Source organism: Oncorhynchus nerka, linkage group LG15, assembly GCF_034236695.1.
Source record: "Oncorhynchus nerka isolate Pitt River linkage group LG15, Oner_Uvic_2.0, whole genome shotgun sequence".
NCBI classification, from domain to species: Eukaryota; Metazoa; Chordata; class Actinopteri; order Salmoniformes; family Salmonidae; genus Oncorhynchus; species Oncorhynchus nerka.
The window spans coordinates 21715615-21733114 of NC_088410.1; the positions used below are offsets into that span (position 1 = coordinate 21715615).

Genomic DNA, 17500 nt, shown 5'->3' on the forward strand with positions numbered 1-17500 from the left:
TCACAATATAATGCTATGGTTTGGATGGTAACATTCAGAATGTAATGCTATGGTTTGGATGGTAACATTCACAATATAATGCTATGGTTTGGATGGTAACATTCACAATATAATGCTATGGTTTGGATGGTAACATCCAGAATATAATGCTATGGTTTGGATGGTAACATCCACAATGTAATGCTATGGTTTGGATGGTAACATTCACAATATAATGCTATGGTTTGGATGGTAACATCCACAATGTAATGCTGTGGTTTGGATGGTAACATTCACAATGTAATGCTATGGTTTGGATGGTAACATTCACAATATAATGCTATGGTTTGGATGGTAACATTCACAATATAATGCTGTGGTTTGGATGGTAACATCCAGAATGTAATGCTATGGTTTGGATGGTAACATTCACAATATAATGCTATGGTTTGGATGGTAACATTCACAATATAATGCTATGGTTTGGATGGTAACATTCAGAATGTAATGCTGTGGTTTGGATGGTAACATTCAGAATGTAATGCTATGGTTTGGATGGTAACATTCAGAATGTAATGCTATGGTTTGGATGGTAACATTCACAATATAATGCTATGGTTTGGATGGTAACATTCAGAATGTAATGCTATGGTTTGGATGGTAACATTCACAATATAATGCTATGGTTTGGATGGTAACATTCACAATATAATGCTATGGTTTGGATGGTAACATCCAGAATACAACGCCTGTACAATGGTTTGTAGGACAAGCAGAGGACAAAGCAGAGCATTCTTTATGCTCATGTTTCAAGGATGTTATACACAACACATTAAAAGGGGTGGGGGTAGAGCATCCTGGAAAACATTGTACACGGACAAGGTATTCAGTCACAGACAAAGGAATAAGGTGGTTCCCAAGACAACTATTGAATTCTGGATGGGATTCATACCAAAGTATAGTCATGCAGTGAGGAGTTATAGTGCACAGAGTGCTGAAGTAGACAGGGACACACATGGAGACAGGAAGGGCTGTTTTGGGGTTCATTCTGGGTAGCACTCAGTGTTCTCTACAACACACAAACACATACACACACACACACACACTCCCACACTCCCCCCCCCACCCACCCACATCAACTCTTCCTCACAGTCTCCCACTTCCATTACAGATGTCCTCACCTTATTTGAACCAAGGCAGCTTCAAGCTCTCCTCAGACTGAGTGAAAGAGAAAAGAGAGTAAGACTACGTGTTCTAACTGACAAAAAGAACCCCGTCTGTTATCTATAAATCATAACTCTGACCCCGGTTTAGCCAATCAGCTTACAGAGCCCCCTGAGCTCAGCCAGAAACACTATTAGATCATCTAAGACCCGGAGAACATGTTCTGTAAATCCCAACCTCCATAGAGTACCACAGTATGAGTCATAATACCCAGAAAACCTAGCGGTCAAACAAGGAAATGGTTCCAATAGTTTTTCCACCATTCATTTTTCCCACAGGGGATTTTAGAAACACTTAAAATAAGGGCTGTGTTTCATGTAGTCTTACTCTGATTTAATGTTTTGATAACCATGTAAATCTCTCCCGGACAAGGTGACCTTTATCAATGTATTAGTCTGTATTTACCACCCAAATGTGATGCTAATTAGCTGCTAACGTGGCTATCATAGAGAAGTACAAATGCAGTGATGATGTGGACGAGACTGCTGAATCGAGGCAAAGGTAAATTTAGTCATTAATAAATTGGCTAAAGTTTTTTTTTAAATGTACCCGTTAACAAAGGTGCCAGCTATAGATGAAGTGCAGGAGCTTGCAGGGATTTGTAGTCTTATCGTCTTACTTTGATGCTAATTAGCATTTTCAATTCTGAGAGTAAATAGAGACTAATATATTGACACAAGTTGCCTTGTCCGAGAGGGATTTACATGATTATCAAAACGTCATGCCAGGGTCTACAGGAAACACAGCCGAAAACACAGCCCTTATTTTAAGTGTTTCTGAAATCCCCTGTGGGGAAAATGATTGGAACCATTTCCCTGTGTGACTCCTAGGTTTTATAGGTATTGTGACACCTCCAATGTGGGGCTCTATGTGAGGTGTCAGACCTAGTATTCCTGTTGTGGATAACTCTGTTCTGTGTCTCCTTGGGGTGTTACGTTATGGATGAAGACTGGAGAGTAGGAATCATGTGTGTTAATATTTGAATGCTTCAAACAAGTGGAGCTAGCTGGGGGTATATATGAGGATTTAGTAAACACTACGAGGCCTGTTTTAGAGACCGAATGCAATTATTTATATAAAGCTCTGTCCTTCTTCTTCTTCACCTTTGCCCTTTTAGATCCTAAGATCTGCACTTTGACCCCTAACGGGCACCTGGAGTTGACCACGTTGACCCCGGTGATGACCCCCAGGGGGTCATACCCCACTGACAGGCTGACCTATGCCCTGGGGTCACGGAAGAGCAGCGTTATGAGTCTGGGCAAGGCCAACCTGGAGCAGAGGAGATCATTCTCTCTGGTGAGATGTACACACACACACACACACACACACACACACACACACACACTCAACCATTAACCCATCATTTCTCAGTGTAAATACCCTTAAAAGAAGACTTTCCCTAATAGCAACACTTAGCATATCGTAAATATAACAGCTATTCTTTAAATGTCCGCAGTCTATGATTTCCTAGACCACAGACTATGTACAAGTTGCATTACACAAATGACACACTACACGCCACATAATGGCAGTTATCAAGGGTCTGCTTAGCCACTAGTCAGCCGCAGACTATTCCGGATGGAGTCTTCAATTCGATAAACATTCCAGGGGACGGGGGAGATTCTGATCACAACGTTCCCAGTTCAGGAACTCCCTGGACTCCACGCATCTGTCTGTCTGTCGAGCCGAAGCCTGCCTTTGGTTGATTGAGCCTGGCTCAGTTCCCAGGATTCCAGTCGCCATGGCAACCACCGTTAATTAAACGAGAGAGAGAGAGGGAAGGCGAGAGAGAGAGAGAATGAGAGCGACAGAGAGAGAGAAAGAGAAGAGAGTGAGAGAGGAAGATAGAGAGAGAGAGGAAGAGAGGATTATGTATAGTTTAATGACATACTTGTCTTCATTGTCACATGTTAATAACAATGTAAGACATCTTTGCTGAAGGCCTCCACAATCATTGTATACTCCACTGCCTGGGGGGTAAAGTTAACATGAATGTTTCTGTCCCCTGCCAGTAGCATGAGAGAGTTCCAAGTTCATTGTTTGATCAATGATGCCATTTTTTTTATTTACTCAATTTACCTGAAGAATCTAAAAACACATTTTTGTCTTTCTTCCACTTTGGCTTTTCCCTGATGTGTTGATGTATATCTGTTTAATGAGGTGAGACACATCTCACACAAAAAAAAGAAAGGGGGGGACGAAATAAGCGTTGCTGTGGCAACGGTGGTATAAATTCCTCCGGTATATAGCGTTGAAAAAGACTGTCGTCACAGGGACGATTCCAGAAGTAAACCATGTAATTATCCTGACAGAGTGGCTATCACCTCCCAGGGCAACACACACACACTGTTTAGGACAGTCAGTTAACTCACTTGGTAAAGTTTCACTGGTGAGACTTCATTTGTTTAGAACGGTCAGTTAACTCACTTGGTAAAGTTTCACTGGTGAGGCTTCATTTGTTTAGAACGGTCAGTTAACTCACTTGGTAAAGTTTCACTGGTGAGGCTTCATTTGTTTAGAATGGTCAGTTAACTCACTTGGTAAAGTTTCACTGGTGAGGCTTCATTTGTTTAGAACGGTCAGTTAACTCACTTGGTAAAGTTTCACTGGTGAGGCTTCATTTGTTTAGAACAGTCAGTTAACTCACTTGGTAAAGTTTCACTGGTGAGGCTTCATTTGTTTAGAACGGTCAGTTAACTCACTTGGTAAAGTTTCACTGGTGAGGCTTCATTTGTTTAGAACAGTCAGTTAACTCACTTGGTAAAGTTTCACTGGTGAGACTTCATTTGTTTAGAACAGTCAGTTAACTCACTTTGGTAAAGTTTCACTGGTGAGGCTTCATTTGTTTAGAATGGTCAGTTAACTCACTTGGTAAAGTTTCACTGGTGAGGCTTCATTTGTTTAGAACGGTCAGTTAACTCACTTGGTAAAGTTTCACTGGTGAGGCTTCATTTGTTTAGAACAGTCAGTTAACTCACTTGGTAAAGTTTCACTGGTGAGGCTTCATTTGTTTAGAACGGTCAGTTAACTCACTTGGTAAAGTTTCACTGGTGAGGCTTCATTTGTTTAGAACAGTCAGTTAACTCACTTGGTAAAGTTTCACTGGTGAGACTTCATTTGTTTAGAACAGTCAGTTAACTCACTTTGGTAAAGTTTCACTGGTGAGGCTTCATTTGTTTAGAACGGTCAGTTAACTCACTTGGTAAAGTTTCACTGGTGAGACTTCATTTGTTTAGAACGGTTAGTTAACTCACTTGGTAAAGTTTCACTGGTGAGACTTCATTTGTTTAGAACGGTCAGTTAACTCACTTGGTAAAGTTTCACTGGTGAGACTTCATTTGTTTAGAACGGTCAGTTAACTCACTTGGTAAAGTTTCACTGGTGAGGCAGAAAAACTATCTAGAAAGTCTTTATATAAATATATATATAAATACACAGTGGGGAGAACAAGTATTTGATACACTGCCGATTTTGCAGGTTTCCCTACTTACAAAGCATTTAGAGGTCTGTAATTTTTATCATAGGTACACTTCAACTGTGAGAGACGGAATCTAAAACAAAAATCCAGAAAATCACATTGTATGACTTTTTAACTAATTAATTTGCATTTTATTGCATGACATAAGTATTTGATCGATCAGAAAAGCATAACTTAATATATCTCTGTAATTGCAAAAAAAGGTTTCTGTACCAAATATTAAGTTATGCTTTTCTGATCGATCAAATACTTATGTCATGCAATAAAATGCAAATTAATTACTTCAAAATCATACAATGTGATTTTCTGGATTTTTGTTTTAGATTCCGTCTCTCACAGTTGAAGTGTACCTATGATAAAAATTCCAGACCTCTACATGCTTTGTAAGTAGGAAAACCTGCAATATCGGCAGTGTATCAAATTTTGTTCTCCCCACTGTATACACTGAGTATACAAATCATTATGAACACCTGCTCTTTCCATGACAGACTGACCAGGTGAGGCAGGGTAGCCTAGTGGTTAGAGCGTTGGACTAGTAACTGAAAGTTCGAATCCCCGAGCTGACAAGGTACAAATCTGTCGTTCTGCCCCTGAACAGGCAGTTAACCCACTGTTCCTAGGCCGTCATTGAAAATAAGAATTTGTTCTTAACTGACTTGCCTAGTAAAATAAAGGTTTAAAAAAATCCAGTTCCACTTCTTTCAGCAGAAAAAGCCCCGAATCTGTGGTTGCAGTGGGCTAAGGAACGAAAATACTGGACCCAGAAACTGCTGTTGCATTGGGCTAAGGGACGAAAACACTGGACCCAGAAACTGCTGTTGCATTGGGCTAAGGAACGAAAACACTGGACCCAGAAGCTGCGGTTGCATTGGGCTAAGGAACGAAAACACTGGACCCAGAAACTGCTGTTGCATTGGGCTAAGGAACGAAAACACTGGACCCAGAAGCTGCGGTTGCATTGGGCTAAGGAACGAAAACACTGGACCCAGAAACTGCTGTTGCATTGGGCTAAGGAACGAAAATACTGGACCCAGAAACTGCGGTTGCAGTGGGCTAAGGAACGAAAACACTGGACCCAGAAACTGCGGTTGCAGTGGGCTAAGGAATGAAAACACTGGACCCAGAAACTGCGGTTGCAGTGGGCTAAGGAACAAAAACACTGGACCCAGAAACTGCGGTTGCAGTGGGCTAAGGAATGAAAACACTGGACCCAGAAACTGCGGTTGCAGTGGGCTAAGGAATGAAAACACTGGACCCAGAAACTGCGGTTGCAGTGGGCTAAGGAATGAAAACACTGGACCCAGAAACTGCGGTTGCAGTGGGCTAAGGAATGAAAACACTGGACACTGGAGAATTGGAAAAACATTGCCTGGTCTGATGAATCCTGCTTCTTGCTGTTTCACGCTGATGGGAGGACTAGGGTTTGGAGAGAACCATACATGCATCCATCATGCCACATGTCAACATTACAGGCTGGTGGTGATGTGATGGTGTGTTTTCATGGCACACATTGGGCCCCTTGATAAAAGTGGAGCCATGTTTGAATGCCACAGGATATCTGAACATCTTTGCCAATCAGGCGCATCCCTTAATGGCAGCAGTGTATCCATCTGTGAAAGGATTGTTTTCAGCCGGGTAATGCCCCATGCCACAAGACTAGGATTGTCCAGGAATGGTTCCACGACAGTGAATTCAGCTTAGTGCAGTGGCCTGCCCAGTCACCAGATCTCAATCCAATTGAGCATCTGTGGGATGAGATGGAGCCAGCTATTCAGGGTAGAGATCCACTACCAGCCAACTTGACACAACTGTGGGAAGCATTCGAGTCATCATGGCAGCTTGTAGAGTCCACGCCCAGACGTATTGAGACTGAGGCCAAACGGGGTCCTTAATGTTGTCTTTATGGTGTATATATGGTTTATACATCATGTATTTACCAACGTATACATTTCAAATACCAGTTCATTTTCTCATGTTGTCTTTTGTTGTCTTGGTTACAGCACCACGGCCGCAGTTCCCTGCACCACCATTGGGGTCGCCCTCCCCCTCCTCAGAGTGCATGGAACCGCAGGTAGATAATTAGATCAATGGAATAGTTCATTACTTCATTAATCATGAATCGATCATTAATTAATCAGTCATATCCTATTAGTCCTTGTTGAATGATTAAAGTAACCTTATTGATCCATAATTGTGACAAATAAAATTTGATTTGATTTGATTTGATTTAATTAATTGACTAATACACTATTTATCTCAGGAACGTACCAATCCTTTATGAATCCGTTATAACTACTTTATGAACTCTTCATGTACCCACCACATTCTGCCTGCCCTCAGGTCCAGCTGGAACAGCCTGGGTTGTCCCTCCCGGGGGTAGGGGGGCTGGGAGCAGGTGTGGTGGGAGGAAGCCTCCGTGTCCGAAGCCCCCACTCCCACATCCACTCCCTTTACCACTCAGCCGAACACGAGTTCCTCCTCTCCCCCGCTCTCCGCCTCCCCCCTCACCACGCTCCCCCTCTTCCCCTCCTCTCCCGACGCAATGCCATCCGGCACCGGGACCGCCGCGCTCTCTCCCTGGAGCTGCCAAACATGCTCCAGGTCCCCGGGGGACCTCCGTCTCACCCCAACCCCAGGATGAGGAGTGTTTCTGGGGGAGGGAGCAGTGGCAGTGGGGGTATGGTAGTGGAGCACCATGATTGTAATGGAAAGGCTCCTAGTCCTATTAGTGTTATGGGTCCCCAGACTGCCCAACTCCTAACGGAGGTCTTCCCTCAGCTGAACCTCGCCAAGGACAGATCGGACCTGGATGAGGAGATAGACTATGTGAGTTTTACTGCAAGACTGGCTACAACTGAGTAGTCTATGTTTACCCAGAGGGTTTTTACTCAATGGAAAAATGTCCTTGACTGAAATGACTGCCAAGTCATTGTATCAAACATTACCACCAGAGGTGACATGAATGTCCTCCCATTTTGCTCTATTGATAATACATTTCCTCTCTCCCTCCTTCTCTCTCTCTTTCTCACACACTCTCTCTCTCTCCTCCCCCTCCTCCTCTCTTCCTCCTCCAGAGTCTCTGTTTCCGTATCCAGAAGATGATGGAGGTGTACAGGCCTGACTGGTGTGAGAAAAGAGAGGACTGGTCTGTCTACCTCTTCTCACCACAGAACAAGTATGTTACTCAGACATGAAGACCTGTCTGTCTCTTGTTACCCAGACACACACACATAAAGACCTGTCTGTCTCTTGTTACCCAGACATGAAGACCTGTCTGTCTCTTGTTACCCAGACACACACACATAAAGACCTGTCTGTCTCTTGTTACTCAGACACACACACATAAAGACCTGTCTGTCTCTTGTTACCCAGACACACACACATAAAGACCTGTCTGTCTCTTGTTACCCAGACAACACCCACATAAAGACCTGTCTGTCTCTTGTTACTCAGACACACACACATAAAGACCTGTCTGTCTCTTGTTACTCAGACACACACACATAAAGACCTGTCTGTCTCTTGTTACTCAGACACACACACATAAAGACCTGTCTGTCTCTTGTTAATCAGACACACACACATAAAGACCTGTCTGTCTCTTGTTAATCAGACACACACACATAAAGACCTGTCTGTCTCTTCAACGCTCTTAGTTGTTGTGGAAGTTGACCCACAATGCCGTTTACTTTCTGCATCTACATCATATCGCTGAGTCTGCCTTTAAAGCTCTTATTTTGGTACAATCCCCACCACTACAGCGCTGCTACCTGACCCGAGCCCGACGGGCCCTGACATTATTCACAAGCCATTTGCTCGTGCTCTGCTGTGCAGTACAGTCATATCTGACTAAGATCATAACATGGTGACAGAAGTGCTTCAACGTCGTCAAATATAAGACAGGAGAGATTCTTTCACAGAAAAGAATAATGTTCCTTGAGTTTTGTCGGAGTTTAGAGTGAAGAAGTTAGCTAACTGTTCTGTCATGTCTCGTCATTGAGCAGAGCAGCCCAAGCGGAGCCGTTGCTATGGATACTCCCAGACTCAGAGCTGCCATGATCAGAGTGCATGCAGAGTGAGGTGCGAGCAGGGAGCGAGTTACAGACAGAGAGGAGCAGCTAATGGAAGTTACGTCTGATTTAGGGCAGGGCCTTAAATTTGGCAGAAGAAATAGGGCCTGTGTAGAGTAGGCTCTGAATGTCGCAGGCATAGGTAGAGCTCGGGCTTAAAGTCCAGGCCTGTGCGGGGCTCTAACCACCACTACAAAGTGCCACCACTACAAAGTGCTTTGACTTCGTAGCTGTATTATCTGAAAATCTATCTAACATAGAAGCTTATTCATTTTCCTGAGAATTCACATCACTTTTAGTCCCAGGCTGTATGTTGTTCTCCATATTGGCAATCACCAGACTCCATTACATGCTGAGTACACTGGTGTTACTGTCTCACACACACACACACACACACACACACACACACACACACACACACACACACACACACACACACACACACACACACACACACACACACACACACAGGAACGTCAGGGGCCCAAGGCTTGACTGATTGCACCTGCCACTGCTAAAACACAGCTCCAGGCTGTCATAAAGTGGCTTTCACAGGGAACTGTGTGTGTGTGTGTGTGTGTGTGTGTGTGTGTGTGTGTGTGTGTGTGTGTGTGTGTGTGTGTGTGTGTGTGTGTGTGTGTGCGTGTGCGTGTGCTACTATGCCAGCTCATCCACTGGTCAGGATCAATACAGGGTTGCCAGGTCTGATTCAATATATAGGGGACAGTGTTGCCAGGTCTGAATCAATAGAGAGGCGACAGGGTTGCCAGGTCGGAATCAATATATAGGGGACAGGGTTGCCAGGTCTGAATCAATATATAGGGGACAGGGTTGCCAGGTCTGAATCAATATATAGGGGACAGGGTTGCCAGGTCTGAATCAATATATAGGGGACAGGGTTGCCAGGTCTGAATCAATATATAGGGGACAGGGTTGCTAGGTCTGAATCAATATATAGGGGACAGGGTTGCCAGGTCGGAATCAATATATAGGGGACAGGGTTGCCAGGTCTGAATCAATATATAGGGGACAGGGTTGCCAGGTCTGAATCAATATATAGGGGACAGGGTTGCCAGGTCTGAATCAATATATAGGCGACAGGGTTGCCAGGTCGGAATCAATATATAGGGGACAGGGTTGCCAGGTCTGAATCAATAGAGAGGCGACAGGGTTGCCAGGTCTGAATCAATAGAGAGGGGACAGGGTTGCCAGGTCTGCATCAATAGAGAGGGGACAGGGTTGCCAGGTCTGAATCAATAGAGGGGGAACAGGGTTGCCAGGTCTGCATCAATAGAGAGGGGACAGGGTTGCCAGGTCTGCATCAATAGAGAGGGTACAGGGTTGCCAGGTATCGATCCGTCCTCTTTGTCTAGATAGCAGGTTTTGCTGTGGTTCACTGTTTTCTGTTCATCAGTGTGATGATTAGATGAAGAGTGCTGTGGGCTCAGAGGGATACACACACATACAGTACAGTACATAGACAAACACACATTCTCAGTAAATCCCCATTATAAACATTTCCATGAAAGCTTTCAGTAGGTGGCAGGTGCAATCATCACAAACATCTAGGCTCAGTAACATGTTCTAATCTAACTTTTTTATGTCCCACCTTACCCCCTCCCTTTCTCCCTTTCTCTTTCACTCCCCCCTCCATCCATCCCTCCCTTTCTCTCTCTCCCTCCCCCTCTCCATCCATTCCTCCCTTTCTCTCTCTCTCTCTCCTTCTCTTTCTTTCTTTCTTTCTTTCTTTCTTTCTTTCTTTCTTTCTTTCTTTCTTTCTTTCTTTCTTTCTTTCTCTCTCTCTCTCTCTCTCTCTCTCTCTCTCTCTCCCCCTCCCTCCCTCCTCTCTCTCTCTCCATCCCTCCCTCTCTCCCCCTCCATCCATCCCTCCCTTTCTCTCTCTCTCTCTCCCTCCCCCTCTCCATCCATCCCTCCCTTTCTCTCTCTCTCTCTCCTTCTCTTTCTTTTTTCTTCCTTTTTTCTTTCTTTCTTTCTTTCTGTCTCTCTATCCCTCCATCCCCCTGCCTCACTCCCTCCCTCTATCCCACCATCCCTCCCTGCCTCCCTCTCTCTCTCTCTCTCTCTCTCTCTCTCTCCCTCCCTCCCTCCCTCCTCCCCCTCCCTCTCTCTCTCTCTCTCCCTCCCTCCCCCCTCCCTCCCTCCACCTCTCTCTCACTCCCTCTCTCTCAGGTTCAGACTGCTATGTCAGTCCATTATAGCCCACAAGCTCTTTGACTACGTGGTTTTATCCTTCATCTTTCTCAACTGTATCACTGTAGCTCTGGAGAGACCCAAAATACTGCAGAGCAGCTTGGTAAGACTGGGGTACACACACACACACACACACACACACACACACACACACACACACAGAGAGACACACGCATGCATGTAAGTAAGCACTTATACGCACATACATGCACGCTGACACACACACACACATTCACACACACACACACACACACACACACACACACACACACACCTCTGCTTCATATCCATATTCATTCATTATTCTGTGTGTATTACTTGTCACTGGACAACCAGACAGTAGGCCTACAGCTTCCATGTTAAATTCATAAGGATGGATTTGGGAGCTATTTTAGCCTTGAGAAATTAGAGGTTGGAGACTTTTTCTAAAGTGTCTCGAAGTTTTTTGACAGAAGATAAATTTGTGCTGGTGTGTTCCTGCTCTAATTCCCTCCCTCCCTCTCTCTCTCCCTCTCTCTCTCTCTCTCTCTCTCTCTGTCTCTGTCTCTCTCTCTCTCTCTCTCTCTCTCTCTCCTAATTTATCTCTGTCTTTCCATTTTTGTCATTCTTCTCCTCCCTCTACTTTTCTTGGCATTATCTGTCTTTCTCAATTTTTCGCTCCTTCCCCCTCCCTCCCTACATCTCTCTCTCTTCCCCTTCCCCCTCCCTCCCTACATCTCTCTCTCTTCCCCTTCCCCCTCCCTCCCTACATCTCTATCTCCCTCCCCTTCCCCCTCCCTCCCTACATCTCCCTCCCCTTCCCCCTCCCTCCCTACATCTCCCTCCCCCTTCCCCCTCCCTCCCTACATCTCTCTCTCTCTCCCCCTTCCCCCTCCCTCCCTACATCTCTATCTCCCTCCCCTTCCCCCTCCCTCCCTACATCTCCCTCCCCTTCCCCTCCCTCCCTACATCTCACCCCCTTCCCCTCCTCCCTACATCTCTCTCTCTCTCCCCTTCCCCCTCCTCCCTACATCTCTATCTCCCTCCCCTTCCCCCTCCCTCCCTACATTTCCCTCCCCTTTCCCCCTCCCTCCCTACATCTCCCTCCCCTCCCCCTCCCTCCCTACATCTCCCTCCCCTTCCCCCTCCCTCCCTACATCTGTCTCTCTCCCCCTTCCCCCTCCCCTCCCTACATCTCCCTCCCTTCCCCCTCCCTCCCTACATCTCCCTCCCCTCCCCCCTCCCTACATCTCTCTCTCTCTCTCTCCTCCCTCCCTCCCTATATCTCTCTCTCCCTCCCTCCCCCTCCCTCCCTCCCTACATCTCTCTCCCATCTCTCTCTTCCTCCCTCCCTTCCTCCCTCCAGGAAAGACTTTTCCTCACCGTCTCCAACTATGTCTTCACAGCCATATTTGTGGCTGAGATGACCGTCAAGGTAACGTACCAATTTCTCCTCTCTTCTCATCCTCTCTTCTCCTCTCCTTTCTTAGGACTGTAATGGAAAGAGACCTACCGACATGCATCTTCTTCTCTCCTTTCTCCCTCTTTCTATTCCTCAGTCCATCATTAACGATGGAGAGATAATTAGATAGAATTAAAAGATAATGTCTCTCTCTCCAGCTATAGCCTCTAGCCAGTCCTGGGGATGTCCCACTCTACCTCACTCCTCTCGTCCATGTCTTGTACAAACCCCTTCATATCCTCTCTCTCCGTATGGAGACTGTCATCTTGTCAACCTAACATCTGTCTCAGGAACACTAATTAAACAACGGTATTCATTAGACAACGTTTCCCCTCGTAAATGCACTCCATCATTTGCCTTGAATGCACAGATTCCATTATAGAACACAATGATTGAGTAAAACATTCCAGCCGTCATCACACATATTGATTCCTATGGCTGACAGTGAGAATTTGTTAATAGCCTGACTGTCTTCTGTTCTGTAGAGCTGCTCTGTCATCAGTGTGAGAGTGGCTGAATGTGTTGTCTTGCTGTTTCTGTAGGCCTACAGATCAATCCTTCCATTAGTCATCATTGAGCTTCCAGTCCTCCCCGGCGTAGGAGTTGAACACTGTTTTCATTCCGTCTCCCTCAGGCTATAGAACTATACCTGCTCAGGTCACCGTGGTAACAGTTGGCATGACACCTTGTGTTTGTTGCCATTTCTCCGCCTCTCAGTGCTGTCACTCAGAGGTTTAGTCGCGGTGCTGCCTGGCATCTTGTTTGGTGTCAAAAGTGTCAGGAAGTGTGTCTGTGTGTCTGTGTGTCTGTGTGTGCGCCAGCCCACTGGACAAATGACCATTTTACCCTTCCACTCCCTCTCCCCCTCTCTCTCTCTCTCTCTCCCTCTCTCTCTCTTTCCATCACTCTCTCCCTCTCTCTCTCTCTCTCCCTCTCTCTTTCCATCACTCTCTCCCTCTCTCTCTCTCCCTCTCTCTCTTTCCATCACTCTCTCCCTCTCTCTCTCTCCCTCTCTCTCTTTCCATCACTATCTCCCCCCTCTCTCTCCCTCTCTCTCTTTCCATCACTATCTCCCCCTCTCTCTCTCTCCCTCTCTCTCTCTCTCTCCCTCTCTCTCTTTCCATCACTATCTCCCCCCTCTCTCTCTCCCTCTCTCTATCTCTCTCTCTCTCTCTCACTCTCTCTCTCTCTCTCCCTCTCTCTCTCTCTCTTTCCATCTCTCTCTCTCTCTATCTCTCTCTCTCTCTCTCTCTCTCTCTCTCTCTCTCTCTCTCCCTCTCTCTCTATCTCTCTCTCTCTCTCTATCTCTCTCTCTCTCTCTCTCTCTCTCTCTCTCTCTCTCTCCCTCTCTCTCTATCTCTCTCTCTCTCTCTCTCTCTCTCTCCCTCTCTCTCTATCTCTCTCTCTCTCTCACTCTCTCTCTCTCTCCCTCTCTCTCTCTCTCTTTCCATCACTCTCTCCCTCTCTCTCTCTCTCTCTCTCTCTCTCTCTCTCTCTCTCTCTCTCTCTCTCTCTCTCTCCCTCTCTCTCTATCTCTCTCTCTCTCTCTCACTCTCTCTCTCTCTCTCCCTCTCTCTCTCTCTCTTTCCATCACTCTCTCCCTCTCTCTCTCTATCTCTCTCTCTCTCTCTTTCCATCACTCTCTCCAGCTTTCTCAATACTTCTGCCTCTCTTGTTGAACTTGTCAAGACTCTCCCTCCCTATGCTCTCTCTTTCTCTCTCTCCCACTCTCTCTTCCTCTCTCTCTTTCTCTCTCTCCCACTCTCTCTTCCTCTCTCTCTTTCTCTCTCTCCCACTCTCTCTTCCTCTCTCTCTTTCTCTCTCTCCCCCTCTCTCCCCCTCTCTCTCTCTTCCTCTCTCTCTCTCCCTCTCTTCCCTTCTCCCTCTCCCTCCACTCTCTACCTTTCTCACGCAACCTTGTTTGGTGCTTCCTCTCTCCCTCTCTTCCCTCTCTCTCTCTTTCTCTCTTTCCCTTCCCTCTCTCTCTCCCCTCTCTCCCTCCCTCTCTTCCCTCTCTCCCTCCCTCCCTCTATTTTCTATGTCTCTAGTGGAAGCCATGGGAATCTGACATATATTTCCACTTTCAACCACACAACCACCCTCCCTTTCTGGGAAGTCGAAAAAAGTTGTTTCCGCGAAGGTAGTCAGCAAGTGCAAAATGACGGGGCATGTGAACATCTTCCCTAAAACGTCTTTAACAACGTCATCCTCTCCTCCTCTCCCTCCACCTCTCCCCCCTTTTCCGCCTCTGTTCCTTCTCCTCCGTCTCGCTCCTCTTCTTTCCATCCTTCCTACTCCTCTTCCCCTCCCTCTCCTCCTCTCTCTCCCCCTCCCATCTCTCCCTCCCCAGGTGGTGTCTAAGGGTGAGAAGGCAAAATATACTTACTATGACTGTGAAATGTGGTTGTCTCACCTAGCTATCTTAAAATTAATTCACAAACTCTAAGTCTCTCTCATTCTTCTCCTCCTTCCCTTCCTCCTTCTCCCCCTTCCTCCCTCTCCCCCTTCCTCCCTCTCCCCCTTCCTCCCTCTCCCCCTTCGTCCCTCTCCCCCTTCCTCCTTCTCCCCCTTCCTCCCTCTCCCAGGTGGTCTCTAAGGGTCTGTACCTGGGTGAGAAGGCCTATCTGAAAAGCAGCTGGAACGTTCTGGATGGTTTCCTGGTCTTCGTGTCGTTGATTGACATTGTTGTGTCCATGGCGGGCGGGGCTAAGATCCTGGGGGTGCTGAGAGTGCTCAGGCTGCTCAGGACACTACGCCCTCTCAGGTAGGGAGGACTACCTGGAAATAACTGTGGGAATTCTATTTGGATGCTGCCTGAGGAAACCCTGTTTGGTAGAAATGCATTGACATAACAGGCTGATCTGTTCCAACCTGTATATATTAAGATAGATAATGTTGTTAATCGTTCACTAACATCTCACTCACTAAGGGACTGATGTTGGAAAACGGTGTGATGTAAAGCATTATGGTGCAATGCAACTGTCTGTCAACGATGTCAATGTATTTCAGTTGACCTTTCACCTGTCTCCTCACTCCATAAATACAGGACTGATACTTACTTATATTAGTTAGACTCTTTACTCTTGCTGGCATATAGGCCACCAACAACAGATGTCCATTGTATCTGGTCTGGAAATGAACGTAATCTAAAGCATTATGCAATGCAACTGTCTGTCAATGTACTTCAGTGTAACACTTGACCATCAGATTGATAACCCAAACACCAAAAAGGTGATTGTAACTCCCACTATTTCTCTCTCAGGGACTCACTACAGGCTGGACTTGGCCTGTATCATGTTGTCCTAACCCTTTGTAACCATGGAGCTTTGTAACCCTGGAGCTTTGTAACCCTGGAGCTTCATAACCCTGGAGCTTCGTAACCATGGAGCTTTGTAACCCTGGAGCTTCGTAACCCTGGAGCTTCATAACCCTGGAGCTTTGTAACCCTGGAGCTTCGTAACCATGGAGCTTCGTAACCATGGAGCTTCGTAACCATGGAGCTTCGTAACCATGGAGCTTTGTGTCCCTGGAGCTTTGTAACCCTGGAGCTTCGTAACCCTGGAGCTGTAACCCTGGAGCTTCGTAACCCTGGAGGTTTGTAACCCTGGAGCTTCATAACCATGGAGCTTCGTAACCCTGGAAATTCGTAACCCTGGAGCTTCGTAACCATGGAGCTTTGTGTCCCTGGAGCTTTGTAACCCTGGAGCTTCGTAACCCTGGAGCTGTAACCCTGGAGCTTCGTAACCCTGGAGCTTTGTAACCCTGGAGCTTTGTAACCATGGAGCTTTGTAACCCTGGAGCTTCGTAACCATGGAGCTTTGTAACCCTGGAGCTTTGTAACCCTGGAGCTTTGTAACCATGGAGCTTTGTAACCCTGGAGCTTTGTAACCCTGGAGCTTCATAACCCTGGAGCTTCATAACCATGGAGCTTCGTAACCCTGGAAATTCGTAACCCTGGAGCTTTGTAACCCTGGAGCTTCGTAACCCTGGAGCTTTGTAACCATGGAGCTTTGTAACCCTGGAGCTTCGTAACCATGGAGCTTTGTAACCCTGGAGCTTTGTAACCCTGGAGCTTCGTAACCCTGGAGCTTTGTAACCATGGAGCTTCGTAACCCTGGAGCTTCGTAACCCTGGAGCTTTGTAACCATGGAGCTTCGTAACCCTGGAGCTTCGTAACCCTGGAGCTTTGTGTCCCTGGAGCTTTGTAACCCTGGAGCTTCGTAACCCTGGAGCTGTAACCCTGGAGCTTCGTAACCCTGGAGGTTTGTAACCCTGGAGCTTCATAACCATGGAGCTTCGTAACCCTGGAAATTCGTAACCCTGGAGCTTCGTAACCATGGAGCTTTGTGTCCCTGGAGCTTTGTAACCCTGGAGCTTCGTAACCCTGGAGCTGTAACCCTGGAGCTTCGTAACCCTGGAGCTTTGTAACCCTGGAGCTTTGTAACCATGGAGCTTTGTAACCCTGGAGCTTCGTAACCATGGAGCTTTGTAACCCTGGAGCTTTGTAACCCTGGAGCTTTGTAACCATGGAGCTTTGTAACCCTGGAGCTTTGTAACCCTGGAGCTTCATAACCCTGGAGCTTCATAACCATGGAGCTTCGTAACCCTGGAAATTCGTAACCCTGGAGCTTCGTAACCCTGGAGCTTCGTAACCCTGGAGCTTTGTAACCATGGAGCTTTGTAACCCTGGAGCTTCGTAACCATGGAGCTTTGTAACCCTGGAGCTTTGTAACCCTGGAGCTTCGTAACCCTGGAGCTTTGTAACCATGGAGCTTCGTAACCCTGGAGCTTCGTAACCCTGGAGCTTTGTAACCCTGGAGCTTCGTAGCCCTGGAGCTTCGTAACCCTGAAGAGGGTGCAGGTTTTTGTTCCAGCCCTGCACTAACACGCTTGAGGGACCTGAATTATTATTTAACTAGGGGAAGAAGGTTTGTTTGGGCTGGGTTGGGGGGAAATCCTGAACACCTTGTGTTCTGTCCATGACCAGGGTTCCTGCACACTGGAATATAAGTGCTAACAGCAGTCACTCTACACACTGTTACACATCATAGCAGAATCATAGATAATGACCAGATTGATGAGAAGTCCTTTTTGTCC

At 46.5% G+C, this 17500-nt stretch overlaps 1 protein-coding gene across 1 annotated transcript in view; it reads left to right on the forward strand.

The window, feature by feature from the left end:
• LOC135559803 (voltage-dependent T-type calcium channel subunit alpha-1I-like) overlaps positions 1 to 17500 on the forward strand; it is a 171064-nt gene that overhangs the window by 127072 nt on the left and 26492 nt on the right. Inside the window, exons 15-21 of the mRNA XM_065000682.1 lie at positions 2321 to 2506; positions 6682 to 6752; positions 7022 to 7507; positions 7756 to 7856; positions 10942 to 11065; positions 12308 to 12376; positions 14989 to 15167. Coding sequence (XP_064856754.1) covers positions 2321 to 2506; positions 6682 to 6752; positions 7022 to 7507; positions 7756 to 7856; positions 10942 to 11065; positions 12308 to 12376; positions 14989 to 15167 — 1216 coding nt within the window. The remainder of the gene's footprint in view (positions 1 to 2320; positions 2507 to 6681; positions 6753 to 7021; positions 7508 to 7755; positions 7857 to 10941; positions 11066 to 12307; positions 12377 to 14988; positions 15168 to 17500) is intronic.